The sequence below is a fragment of the Tigriopus californicus genome, chromosome 1 (assembly GCF_007210705.1).
Source record: "Tigriopus californicus strain San Diego chromosome 1, Tcal_SD_v2.1, whole genome shotgun sequence".
NCBI lineage: Eukaryota > Metazoa > Arthropoda > Copepoda > Harpacticoida > Harpacticidae > Tigriopus > Tigriopus californicus.
In genome coordinates, this window is record NC_081440.1 from 3,491,940 (window position 1) to 3,505,957 (window position 14,018).

Sequence of the window (14,018 nt, forward strand, 5' to 3'; positions counted from 1 at the left end):
TTGGGAAAGCCATTTGGCTCATTTAAAGTTGAAATGGAGACGGAGAATAACAACAGCAGCAAGAACAGCGCAACAACGTGCTCTCAACCCAAATTTCATGGCTGATGTGTGGATGGGGAGAGGTCAGTCACTCACTAGCTCACTGTGAAGCGGAGAAACGTCCCAAATATGCTCTTCAATACTCTCCAAGGACTTCTTAAAATCATCAATTTCATCGTATTAAGCTTCCTCCCGATTTTGGAATCCCATTGGCTTCAAGCTGAAACTTAACGTCAGACAAACAATTCAACTTTCGAAACAATGAATTTGTCAAATTTCAAGCGCTTTAAAAAGAAGTCCAAGACATCTTAAGCTAGAGCAGTACTCTATGATTAAAGCTGAATGTCTGCGCAGTTGGATGTAGGGTCTGACATTGGCCGGACAAACTCGAATACTCTCTCAGAGCGACCAAGCGAGTTGCCAGAGAATGAAGAGAGAAATGGAAGAAAGAGAAGAAAAGGAAAAAAGAGACCTCCTTGAGAGGGGAGGTAGGTGCACATAAATCTGCCTTTACTTCTCTCCATCACCTCAATCCACAGGAGGACGAAGGGAGCGAGACAGCAACCCTGCGCACCACCACAAGAAATTAAGGTACAAGTGTTAGGGAGATCGATGGAATCTGAAGGCGAGCTTGGGGTATTACAAAAAGGTGACCATGGAGGAAGGAGGAAAGTGTTGGAAAACTCATTAATTTTCCGATTCTTTCCTTTGTTCGGCACATTTCTGTTGAAATGAGTCTAGCGGGTTGAAAATGTCGGTGCGTCGAATGGAAAAAAGCTCCAACCAAATCTGAGATGGATGAACATCCCTTCAAGTGGCGATGGTAATCAATCGCATTTGAATTTATAAATCGAGAGCGTTGGACATCATAGGTCGTTTCAATCGCTTTTCTATGCTAATAACACCCTTGGCCAAGTATTTTTATGGATTCCTCCACATTAGAATGATTCGATTCTTTATTCGTATTTTTTCAGGCGCCGATCCCGGACTCCTCTTGTGATTCCAATTTTGGCCATCAAAAGTGGAGCCAAGTTGTCACACGCTTCGCCCCTTTGAGGGGAACTTCATAAGTGAATTCACCGTCGTCAGGGCCTCCAAAGTGTTCCATTTTCAAAAGTCATCAGTCATAATTTAAAAAAAAGAGTCCCCTCATCCTTGTCCCCAGAATCATGATAAGGAGGAAGAGAGCTCTTTTTTGATGCCGAGTACGCTTAAAGTGTGTGTGTCTGCATGCTAGTGTGTGAACAAATTCGCTAAGCAATGGAAAAATGCCTTTGAATTGAGGTTAAGTGGTAGAAATATATGCGCTCGCGTCTCAACACAAAGAATTCCCCCACAATTGACGACAATGAGTCTGAATGGGAACATCCCCGAAACATCGCGTACGCTCAATCTATAGAAAAAGGCATCCCATCCTTAATTTGGATGAAGGGTGCACAATGAGGGTCCCAATCATATTGCTCATCCTCGCCACACTAAAGTGCTCCTGGATTTCTTGTCAAGGTAAGCCCTCACATTTTATGCTCGCGGTTGCAACCATAACATGTGGAAAAAATGATTGTCTGTTACAACAATAGGAGAAGTTGTGTAATGTCCACTTATTTGGGAAAGAATAGCTTACAAAAAATGGCAAATCGTGGCAATTCCACTATCCAAGACCGAAAAGGCCACATCAATGGGAAATATATGAGCCAGCTGTTTTCCATCTTCCCATACTTTGCTTAGGGAAAAGCAAACGTGAATGCATACAGGGATCGCTTTTCGATGAATCTCAATTCAACTTTGAGGATCGACATAATTCGCGTTATTTTGCTCATTATCATTGGTCGGAAAGTAGTTGATTTACATATTGAAGATCAATTCCATATGGTTGATATTTCTTATGTTTCGGACAGAAGTTGACCTTTGCCCAAGCCAATGTTTAACCGGCTACTCGCATTCAAACCTCTGGCATTGCTTCTCAGCATTAAAATATTTATTCTAACCCCTATTCATTATGAATCAAAAAAAAGAGGCTTAGCTCCTCTGACAACGAGCTAAAAATACAGAGAAAGTCAAATATTGCAATCACCCAAAGTGAACATCCAATGTTTTTTTTAAACAAATACAGTACAAATTTCTGGTCTTTTTATTTGGTTCAAAGGAGAGTAACCCATTCTCAATCTGAAGTTTAATTACAATTTTGCCACCTTGGGTCAGGTATGGCCACTAATCAACTCACTGGCAATTAGTATTCAAGCTTGATCACACAAAAGTAAACCCACATAAGATGAATGCTGACATGAAATAGGACTAACAGCCTGTCAATCAAATCAACAGACCCGCATTGTCTCAAAATTAAGGTCAACCATGCATGTGGATCGCATTTCACGTGTGACAGACAGGCCATGCGAATTAATGCGAGGAAATACAAGAACCCAGATTCATTTCAGAATTGAGTTTTATGTCTACACAAGCGTGAGTGAGTGGTGATTACAGAGCACTCAAAAACCTGGATGAACCCTTCTGATTACTTGCCAGAGATGTCAAAGAGACATAATCTGGTCACATCGACCTTCTGTTATCCAAACGAAAGTGGATGCCTTCTCCTTCATTATGATATAGATTGCTTCAAGAGACGATTTGCCATATCAAGTGACAAAAAGTGGCTCACATTTTTCACACTAGCTTGGCTACAGACGTAATCCACAAAGCCTTGTGATCAAGTATGAATCATAACATTGCTGTACCTTCATGAAAAAAGACAGAAAGAGAGTGCTCGCAAAGAAATGCAGGAGGGCACTGATTTCAATTTTTGATAGGCCAACCACCAAGCTCACTCAATTCATATCTAAGTGTGAAATCGGACACATCCAGAACTTCCAAAGCTCGCTTATCACCCGGGTCACATCTGTCTCTGTCTTGGTTACAGAAGCTCGTGGATGCATCTAAAAGCCTTTCCAATTCGCATTCCACATTCTGCATTCCGCAAACCACAATCGTAATTGAAGAGAAACAGAATTTGACTTGTTTCATTGCCAGACTCTTCCACTTTGTCAAAGATTTCCCTACCCAAAATTGAGGTCTCCTTTTTGGCAGAGCATTGAGCAATGAATGCGTGCATGCTACTTATCTTACCTCAGCGAGGTTTTTCGTCCCTTCAAGCGTTTTTTTCTGACATTTGAGAAGAGATTCTTCAACGACTTAGTTGCCTGTGTTGTCGTTGGATTGGCAGGGCTTATACTCGCTCTTCATATGAAGACAAGTAATCATCCCAAACGGTAGCTGCCTACCATTTGATTTAGTTCCATTTCTGAAGCTTGCCTGAGACTTCTTCCCAGTTTTAGTTCCAAATAAACTGTTGGTGCCTCCAAGTCTGACTTTTATTTGCCGGAGCTCAAATCTGTTGTGAAAAGAGATCTAGAGAGTCTGACGTTCAAACTGACCGTTTTTTTGGGAGCCTCCTCATCCAGAATAGAGGTCTCTGGTGACAAGATTGTCGCTCATGTTTCGAGGCTTTGTCTTGTGAGAACAAGTGACGGAGCTCTGGGTCTATCTCTCCAACCCTGATCTGGATCTTGAAGTGGAATGTTTGGGGAGAAATTGGTCCATCATTTTATGACCTTTAGGATGTGACAAATGTTTTAATTGGTCCGTATTCCTGAAAATCAGGTCAGTTCTTCCCGTGGACTTTGAGATTGGGTTTACGTAGTTCCTAGTGTGCCTTACAATAACAAAAGTGGACATTTCACACCTAAAAACTGACGTAGGATCAGGAATTGGCCGTCTCTGGTAATGAAATCAGTTTACAATTGTCATAAAGTGACGGTTTGAAATTTACAAGCGTTAAATCAACAGTCAAGCCACATGATAATCTTAGCTCAAATAATGTTGCCAAATACTCAAATACGCCATGTCAGAGTCAACATATTCCCTTGGAAGATACTGCAATCCAAGAAAACCAGGGTCGCAGCTCCATGGATTAAATCGGAGTCTTCAAGGAGGCAATGAATACCGACCTGGATTTCAGGATTCCGAGACCCTTCGTGAGATACTTGAAGACGTTCTTATTGACAAAATATCTCTTGTTTACAGCATAAGCCCGACAAAGTGGTGTGATAAGTAGGCGAAGACACATCTACTCAAACGATTTACAAATGTATGCCCCAAAAGAGTCACCAAGGGTTAACTTGTCGTCAATGTGACCCTTTAACATGTCCTGATTTCATCATGGGTGTTTTTTCATTCTGAATAGGATCATGTGGAAAAATAGTGCGAGGAATGTTTCTGGCCGTTGGAATTTTTTCATTTCCCGCTTGTTTAACATTCGCATTCAGAACTTAAATGGAATTGTGTTGTACATTGCCCACGGAAGTTGTTGTAAATTCGATCCATATGAACAGGAAACCACGAAAATAAGTGTCAAAATGGTTAACAATAAAGTTGATGGCATGATTTTTGGCACACCCTTGGCGGAAAAAAGGAAAGGAAGAAGAAGACCCGTAATTCTTCCGAAAACAAATCTTTATTTTCTTTCGGATGTACGGTACAGCAGAAGAAGACCCGTAATTCTTCCGAAAACAAATCTTTATTTTCTTTGCCCCACAGCCATAACAACCACTAATGGTCCTGGTTCGCAGCTTCCGGATAAAGAATTGGTTCTGAAGCCAAAGAAGTGAGAAAAAAAGGCACTTTTATATCCAGGTTTCAAGTTTCTCGTCGCCGAACCAGTTCATTTACGTTCACTAGTCATTTTCTCGTTGTAAATAAAGTGTTTCCAAAGCCGAACTAATTTTACCCCTTTTGTCTGGACGATAGCGGCGGCTCGTCTTTGTTTCTGGCTCCTCGATCACTATTCATTAGGTCAGGAACCATTTTTTAACGAGATGCCCGGTGTAGTGTTCACCACCACCACCATAACATATTCTGGGACCTCATTGAGATAAGAATAGAGGAAGAACCTCGTTCGTTGCCCGACAATATGGTACACTCTTCGCACCAAGTCAGAGATGGGAGATAAGAGCTCCTCCATTCACAAGGATTTGAATAATTTTCCTTCGTCCCTCTTCTCCGCTTTCAAATTGGACTTTGAGTCTTATCTCTGAATCTAATCTGGTCAGGAATTCTATTCACACCTTAAGTGCTGGTTCTTACGGTCATTTTCAAGGATCCCAAAGATCCAAGATGACAACCAATTCCAATGAAGAGGATCATTTACTCCTTTTACTCGGAGGCAACACACCACTGTGCTTTTCAACTATCACATAGTTCAGCGCCCCTTTTTGAGCTAGAGCAAGAGCTAGAGCTCATTGCTCAATAAACAATATGTGCCATAAACTCATTTCACACCCTCGATGTTGATGGTAGGCAAGTGTAAAAATGTTTGGGGATCCGTTTTACAACTTTTTCTAAGCAGTTGCACTGACATGAAAATCTATTGTCAAAACAGAGCACAACACGTTTTCCGTTTTCGAAAGAAGATTTACATTGAACCAGAAAACATGTGCTCGGAGTGGGTTTAATCTCGGCTAAATTGACTAAAAAGGTTCATATTGCTAGAAATCATATTAGTTAATATCAAGAGAGATTTTCTATGCTCAGGTCAGGGAGCTGAAATTTACCACAAAATGCCAGATTGTATTAGCCACCTCTCTGAAGTTATATCCATGTGTGTATACTCGCACAGTAGTGCGTCTATATATGTTCCTGCCTTTTTGCGTCCTTAATAGAAAAATACAATTATCTCTCCCAGCCCCATCCCCCTATTTCCTGGTCCCCTTCTAGCAAACAAAGATCTCGTCTTCTCTTTTATGCCCTGCTGATGAAGAGGCCATTCCTTTTTCCAAGGCAATATTTTGATGTCATCATTGCTTTTTCAAGCCAAGTCGTTGTTAGGATGGCAAGTTTTCCCCAAAGCAAACAAGCAACGTTCGTGTATCGCGCATATTAAGCAAGCAGTCCGTACTCACACACGCGCACAGTCCTTTCGTATTGGGTCATAGTCGTCGTTCCCGTTGAAGACCACTATGGACCCTCTTGTGTTTCTCGTTCCTCGTCGATCCATTGTTATGTGGAACTACCCCCTGATTTAGTGGCTTTGTCATTATTTTCTGTCATAAGAAAGAGGAGGGAAAGTTGACAAAGTGGATCGTCAGTGAGTCTTCTTCGAAGGTTCCCTCAGCCTTTGTGAATAAAGTGGTGATATTCACGCTTCATATTCAAGAGAAGGCCATGAAAGGCCACAGTTTTGAATGAGAGCATCAAAACTTAGGCCATTGGCAAGTGGAAGAGGTGTTGTACTGTCATTATTTCGATTGGAGTTGCGTCCGATGCTCAAGATGGGGATACCCTGACAGCCAGACAATTGAAGAGGCGTTGGAAGCTTCTGAATTGGTTCCTCTTTTTGCTCCCATCAATATCTATTCATCTCTTCTGTAATGAAAGGATTGATGGCCTACCAAGAAGAAAAGAAAAAAAAAACTTGATCAGGATCCTTTTTCTACCTAGTTGGTTTTCAGTCGAACACTTTTTTAGGGTCGCCAGCGAAGGAAACTGTCTGGCCAGCTAGACGAGCTATTACAAACTGTATGTCCCAGTCCATTCAACTTCGAGATCTTGTTCAAACATGGTGACATGCCACTTAGACGTCCCTCTTCCCCCTTCAGAACCCAACAACCATATCATTCCAAATTTCATTCGCACAATACAATCGAACGAAAGAGAGTGAGTGGATTGTGGATTATGGGAAGGGATAAGACTCGTTTTGTGGTTCCACTTTTTGGAGCCACGTGGAACAGACGCATGCTTTCTTAACTACAATGCGTCGATGACGAAGGAAAGAGAGGGTAGGGCGGGCTGTGCAACACTCTTGCACAGGGTGCTTCACAAATTGCACACTTCGTTTCTCCATGTTTTAGCTTTTCAGACAGTTCTCACAGATTGCTGTTTGGAAAATAAGCTCAAAAGACTTGCTTTGATACATAAGATTTATATCAAGGTGTTTTTTTTTAAATAGTATCAGATGCCACCCTGTTTCAAGTATTCACGTCATATATGTATGAAACCAGTCTGGAGAGGGTGTTTGAAAATACCAAAGGCTATGTGAGCGAGTTCCTTCGAAGTTGCTAGTTATGGGGCGACGATGATGATTCATCCGACGCTTAATGGTCCAAGAAGAATGGAACAAGTCCCAGAGTCTCCTAGTCATTGCAACGGACGGGGTATTGTTACTCAAGCACACCCTTTCCATCCATTCAACTTGCCGATTGATTTTTCTTGGAAGATGGTCCGATTGAGGTTTGAATATGAAGTGAGCCACACCCTAATTACAAATGGGGCACCAAGGGGGAGGGGTGGGTGGGTTAAGCGAAACATGAGTCAATTCTCTCACTCTCGTCGGCGACTAGCGGGAAAGAATCCGGGAAGGGCGTTTTGAACTTCATGGCCAACTGACTTCAATTACTTTTTCCCATTAAAAATTGATTCTACCCATGATTGATACCCTTGTATCGAAATTTAAGTGGACATCAGCCACGTTTGCAACTAGCTTCTTCCATGAATTTCTCTTGACCCCCCTTGTATTTGGATAATACCCTCTGCCTCTGTGCATGCATGCATGCATGCTTGCTTGCATTGCGTTTACGTGAGACGAGCGACACAAGTGTAAACAAGACCCGTAATCAATTCCACCCTCGTAGCGTGTGTTCACTCTTCCCGGAGTCAACTTTTACAACTGATTATCATTCTGATCAACAAAATGCATTGGATGAGTTTTGAGACTTTGACTCGACAACAACAGTCAGAATAACCTTACATCCTGGAAATGACTCGCAGTCGCTTTGAATGACCCATCCGATGATACAGAGAGCTCCCAAGAGTTTTTCTGAAAAGCTTTGGTGGTGGTTGACGTGCCATCTGCATCGCATCCAATCCCTGTTTACATGTTTTCTCTGTCTTAATCCGCTTAAGTCCACGAACTACAACACCAGACCAGAGGGTCGCTGCTATATAGCTCACACTTCCATTGTCCAAGAGCACGCTGCAGTCCGTATTCAGCCAATTTCTGATTCCATCACTCTCCAGACAGAGACGGATCATGTAGTGGAAATTGGTTGATCTCATTACAAGCATCCTCGAACCAGATGCCTCCTTTCGCACCCTGGTCATCCATACCTACTGGTGATACCAATTGGTATCATGTGGTTGCACTTGAAACGGAGAAATGATCATACAATGGAATGAGTACATTTTTCAGGGGCGTGGTCCCTTTTGGAAGTGTCTAGAAGGAGAAGATGCAATATAGACCAAATGCTCAGGGATGGTTCCAAATGGGGATTGCTTCTTATTTGTGACTAGTATTTGGTTTACTAACCAAACAATTGGATTATTCCGAGAGACACACCCTCTGCTTTTAGAGGAAAAGACCTGGACAGAATGAGCCAAGGGAAGAGATATTTCGAAATAGCCAGATTAAAATAGATTTCGTGGGCGGACAAATTGCGTTGGGCAACGAAATGTGCTATAGCAACACTTGATGTTGTTGATTCCCATAAACCTCCCGATGATAACTTCATAAGCCATGTTTGACGGTCGCAAAAACAACCCTAACAAAAAAACATCTATTTTTTTCTCGCCTTTTCCGGATAGACTAATGCACTTGGCACTATTGCAACATGTGTTTTGACAATTTGTCTTTCCGCCGTCCTCTTTGTCACGTGTTGTTTGACACTTAGCTCTCCTTGGAAAATCTCGAAAGAAAAAGTGATCCAATTCGTGTCGGATTTCTGCCATCTCATACGGAGACTCTCTTCCATTCAGGCTCCTTTTATTAGATGAACTCGAGCAAACTTGATGAAATTTCTGTACTACGCATCAACATGTCCGATCTCTTCGTCAGATAGTTTTGTCTGAGTCTCTTCCTTTCTTTCTCCCATTCCCGATGAAATTAGACCCGTCTGGCTCCTTCCAAACATCATTAAACATCGGGCAATTCTTTGGGGAATTTCTTTGCGTGTCGACTAATGTGATGAAGATTTCGTCCGATTGTAGTGTTGTGCACCCTCAAGTCCAAGGAAACCTCATGAGAGACCGTGAGGCTGACTGGAGGATCCCACTCCTCTTTTAGTCTGCCTTTGTGCACCATGTCCCGCCTCGGCCAGTCAGGGAGGTCCCCTTCATTGATCCATGGGATTGGGAACCTGTGACTCATTCCTCTGGTCTTGGCCAAGGAGCTAAACGTGTAATGGTATACTCGTAGTACTTGGGAGGAATCTTCAGATCTACGGCGCCAAGATCTTAGACAAGGATTAAGTCGCGCTTTTTCTCATTCAAAAAAAAATCAGAATCGGAAAACGAGGGAAGGGATACATGGATCTTTTCAATGTTTGGTTGAAAATATGGAGACAAAGTAGCTTCTGGATTGAAGACCATGATATGAATGAGAGCCTTCTTTGTCCTGTTGTGAGTTGATGGGCGTATTCCAATCAACCTAATTACAAGATTCGTTGGTCCCAAGCAAAGTGTCTTTAGAGGCCCAAATAACGAAAGTTTCTTTCGCCTACATGCCATTTAGGTAATCAATAACTGCATACGCACAAGGCGTACTACTCACGTACTTGAAATGGCTGTACACACATTATCTAATCAATACTTGCATAATGAGAGCCTCACATGAAACCCGCAAAACCTGCTTCCGGAGCAATATCGGACATCTCGTTCCACCTCTCGAAGGATGGACTTTGTCTATTGAGAACAAATTCATGCTCCTTATCCCTTTATGCTATACTTAACTGTATAAACTACGAGACTGGACGAACGGACAGGTTTCGTCAAAGGATTGCGTGAGATGTTCCCGTAAGACTTTTTACTCCTCCGTCTGAGCCGCAAGTATTGGTTGTTGGTCACCGTTCTCGGTACGAGGGTCGGAAGGATTACCGCCAAATGAAGGGGTGGGGTGGGGGCTTTCAGACCAGAAGAGGGTTCCAAAATGATCAAGCGAACAAAGGTGGCCAATATACGTTCACTTTTAGGAACAAAAGCCCTTCCGTTCAAAGCAGGTCGGACCTCGCGGGGAAATATCTGGAGATCAAACATCCACTATGTGTTTCCATGTGCGAGACCGGGGCTGTGACAGCCGGATCAATATAGTAGATTCTAATCTGAAGTGTTGCTGACATTTTCACATGATCAAGTGTCTTATGTATCTCAACAGTGGTGGAGATTGGAAACTGCCAAAGCGTTGAATTCGCTCATTTTTGATGGATGAGCTTCAGTCACGTGTCTGGGAATTAAAACGACGTTTTATCTCCTCGCCCACTTGGTGCCAAAAACCTCGAATATTCGGTATATTTTCACAACAGTCCCGAGCTTACCGGCAAATCCAACCAAATTAGCCGGCAAACATTTGACAATGTCACCTGTCCAAGGCAGTCAAATTGATCAACGGAAATATAATTTTCAAGAGCGATGCACGTTAAGTTTCAGGCTTGCCAAAAGGAATAGCATTACCATCTGCTGTACGGCCAAGGCTTTTCAAGAGCGATGCACGTTAAGTTTCAGGCTTGCCAAAAGGAGTAGCATTACCATGTTAATAATAATTTTGATGAATGAGCGAGCGAGCATAAAACATGAACGTCCCATATTATGAGTAGGTATTTGTTTGTAGTTAATGATGGGTTCATTCGTTGGCCTCATTAACTGTAGCGTTAGAAATATGTAGTGTTTGTAGGAATGGTCGTGGCCTCAGATTAATCATAAGATATCCACTCATTTGGGCAGCACTGACTTTTCACGGTTGGCTTTGTCGTGATTGCGTGACTGACTCTAAGAATGGATAATGGTCCAAATTGAAGGGTATGAAACTACCGAATGCTCCCAAAACGAGTTGCTTCGTATCTCAGGCCCTTTTAATGGTTTTCTCTCATCTTCTCCACTAAAATATGAAGACCCCACTCAAACTTTAGGGTGCTTAAGCCTAATCAAATTCAACCAAGCTCTCGTCATAACCGTCATTTCTACAAAATCTCCAAAAATTATGGCACGAGTAATGGCAATTAAAACAGACTTTTTTAGGCGCACCTAATGGACAATCCTCTCGGATAATGACGCATTTGCCGCCCTACGTATATGGAATATCAAATGGAAGAGGCAACCCAGGCATACAGTGACTGCTGAGTATTGCCTTCGTTCTTGGCACAAACAATTGGCTTCAAATTAGAATGCTGAAAAATTCTGGTTGCCAAGTACCAGATACCAGGTGTTGGCTTTGGCTTTTGCATTCATGACTAGACGATTCGGCATCGCATTAGGCCTGGAGGCGAAACAACGACGATTTTTTCCGCCAAGACCTACAACCAGTTTCGGAGAGAGAGAGAGCTATTCTTGGCATTACAGTAGGATACACAGTAAACGCTAGGATCCCTAGTTCATACTGAAGAAACGCTTTCATTCATTGAGGATGTTGAATTGCTGGTGTGTACAAAATGAAAAAATTCCGTCGTATCAGCTCTTAGATGGACGAAGCCATTCTCATATCAACCAGGAATGAGAAGAAGCTGGTAGCTACTCTCGTTTGGCAGCAGTAAATTGCAACTCATCTGTGAAATTAAGATGTCAGAGGCTCACATGTTTGCCATTTTCCGAGACCAGAATCAAGGAGGGGGCGCGAGGTCTTTGCAGTCGTCAAATTCGGACCAATTTGGCCTGGAATTTATCAACTTGTACGTCGTGAGATAAAGCAAAAGCTTTAGTAGAGTGGATACATTTTTAGACCCCTCTTTTTATATCGGTGAACTAGATTTACTGAGCGCAGGGTTTCAAGGCCAAACGCGACAGTTTTACTATAGTGACATGCACATGTATTCTTTTGCGGCGAGACCTTCGTTGTCGTCTCTCCCCTCCGTTTCCTTTGTCGAGACTGGAATTAGACAGCTGAAATATCGTTTTACCCCATTTGGATTTTTGTGATGTTGGAGTGGGAGTGGTAATGATGATCATGGTGGATATGGTGGCGAATGCTGCACTCGAGACGATATAGAGAGCTGCTTGGGGAGAAGTGCATTGAATTGGTTTAAAAATTTTGATGAACAAACGTCGGATCTTTATATTATGGTGGAGCGTCGTGGATGTTTAAAGATAAGCTTTGCTCAAGCTTCCATCAGTTTCAGTGGCCAGATCATTCCACAATTGTGAAAACATTGTGAAAGCGGTTCATTTTTTAAATTGAAAGAATGTCCCAAACAAGGGGAGGAATGTCGTTCAGCTGTGGCATAATATTGCAAGCTCGAAAACACAACTTTTACAGCTACATGCCTGTAATCTATAGCACTAAAAAAATAAATCCTTATCAATTTTCATTTACCTCCAAATTTATAACCCATCGGATATACTGAAATCGTCCCATACTAAAGCAGATTGCATTCAAGTAAGTCTTAAATGAAATAGAAAATCACACAATCATTTTCTCTTCCAATAAACAGTCTTCTATTATGATGAGAGAAAAGCGTGACGGATTTTTGCTCTCCACTCTCCTCTTTGGATCAATATGTCTCTTGCACACGAGCTCATGCGGTGTATAAGAGCATACAGAAGAGCACTTGAACCTCTCATGTGTGTTCCAATCATTCACAATTCCATACATCAAGCTAATCTTTGAACTTCCTCCTCAAACGTTGAAACTGTGAACTCCGAGGTCAGAATTGTTTCCTGTATTGTAGTGTTAATATCAATTCCAGAACGATTTTTCTCGTAACTTGACACACCCTGCACTCCCATGAGTCGTTTTGAGCTCCTTGTTGTTTTGTATTAAGGGGGTGGTTTCACATGAAAAACAAGCTCACTCTCTTCCCTCCAAAACAGCTTTGGTTGCAATTATTGATTTTCATGTCCCTGTTCTGTCCTGCTCTCCAACCCTGTTTTCGATGCTTTGGATAGACAAACGAGCTCATCAAGGGTGTCATTACTTTTGTGAGATCACTTTGGGTACGTGAACTGCGGGACAGAACAAGTGATACAATATTGTGTTTTGCATCCCCCCTTTTCCTCAGGGTTGCCCTTTCATGTCCAATTGTTCGCTCGAGATTAGCCGTCTAGAAGAATGTCGGTTGCCCTGGCAACCTTTTTTGTCACAGTACGTTGAGTTTAATTCCGAAATGCACGTGCACCATAAAGGCTATCGTTGGGATCATGTTTAGTGCACCCCGCAATGGTCGTATTGGAGTGGATGAAAGGGATGGGACATCGTCTATATGGGAAGGAGGGCCATTGGAGATTTATGGTACCAGATCCATTTGATTCTTTCTGTTCCCAAAGAAAGAACCAGGGACAAACTTACCCCAAAGTTTTCAAACCAGGCCAAGCTACAAGGACTTCGTTTTGGAAATCATGGAAAAAAATGTTAAATACGACTAAATGAGATAGATGTGATCCCTGAGCTGTCCAGGACATTATTCCTCCCTCGGGTTATTCTCCTCACAAGACAAGTCGCTTTTCGTGGTCTAGCTTTTATCCACTTGACCCACTTTTGCTTCGACTTCATCATCTTTTCGTGGTCCAATGGTCTCTGGCGTTTCTGAAGAGAATCATTTTGAAGACGAAAGTTTGAAGCAGTTTAAAGAAATCTCGGAAAATGACGATCATCAACGAAATGTGGGCACACTCAACTTTATCGGAGGAAAATTCAAAGGAACCCATTTCCCTCTCAAAAGTGAGCAAGGAACACGGAGAACGCAATTTCAAGGAGAAAAAGCCTCAGAGATCTTGGGAGCGAAAAATATGAACTCTAATCCACCCTTTAATGGACACCCATTAACTAAACACTTTTCCACCGGCTTAGAGAGATTGAACTCCAGCATAGAGCATATCACTCTGGAAAAGATTGAAGTTGTTCCATACCGAAAATCGGTCAGATCTTCGACCTCTTTGTTTGATGATCAAACTTTTCTGCTGTACTCTCACTCACTCGCCTCTTCTTCTCCGATCTGAGTTTGGCTTTCACTTTTTGT

The 14,018-nt window shown here is 42.3% G+C and overlaps 1 protein-coding gene across 3 annotated transcripts in view; it reads left to right on the top strand.

The window, feature by feature from the left end:
* The window catches only part of LOC131888651 (neogenin-like), a 37,548-nt gene that overhangs the window by 3,104 nt on the left and 20,426 nt on the right, over nucleotides 1-14,018 (top strand). For all 3 annotated transcript variants that reach the window (XM_059237564.1, XM_059237580.1, XM_059237572.1), the window contains exon 2: nucleotides 1,014-1,542. In XM_059237564.1, the coding sequence (XP_059093547.1) occupies nucleotides 1,398-1,542 (145 nt within the window). In that variant the 5' untranslated portion in view covers nucleotides 1,014-1,397. The remainder of the gene's footprint in view (nucleotides 1-1,013; nucleotides 1,543-14,018) is intronic.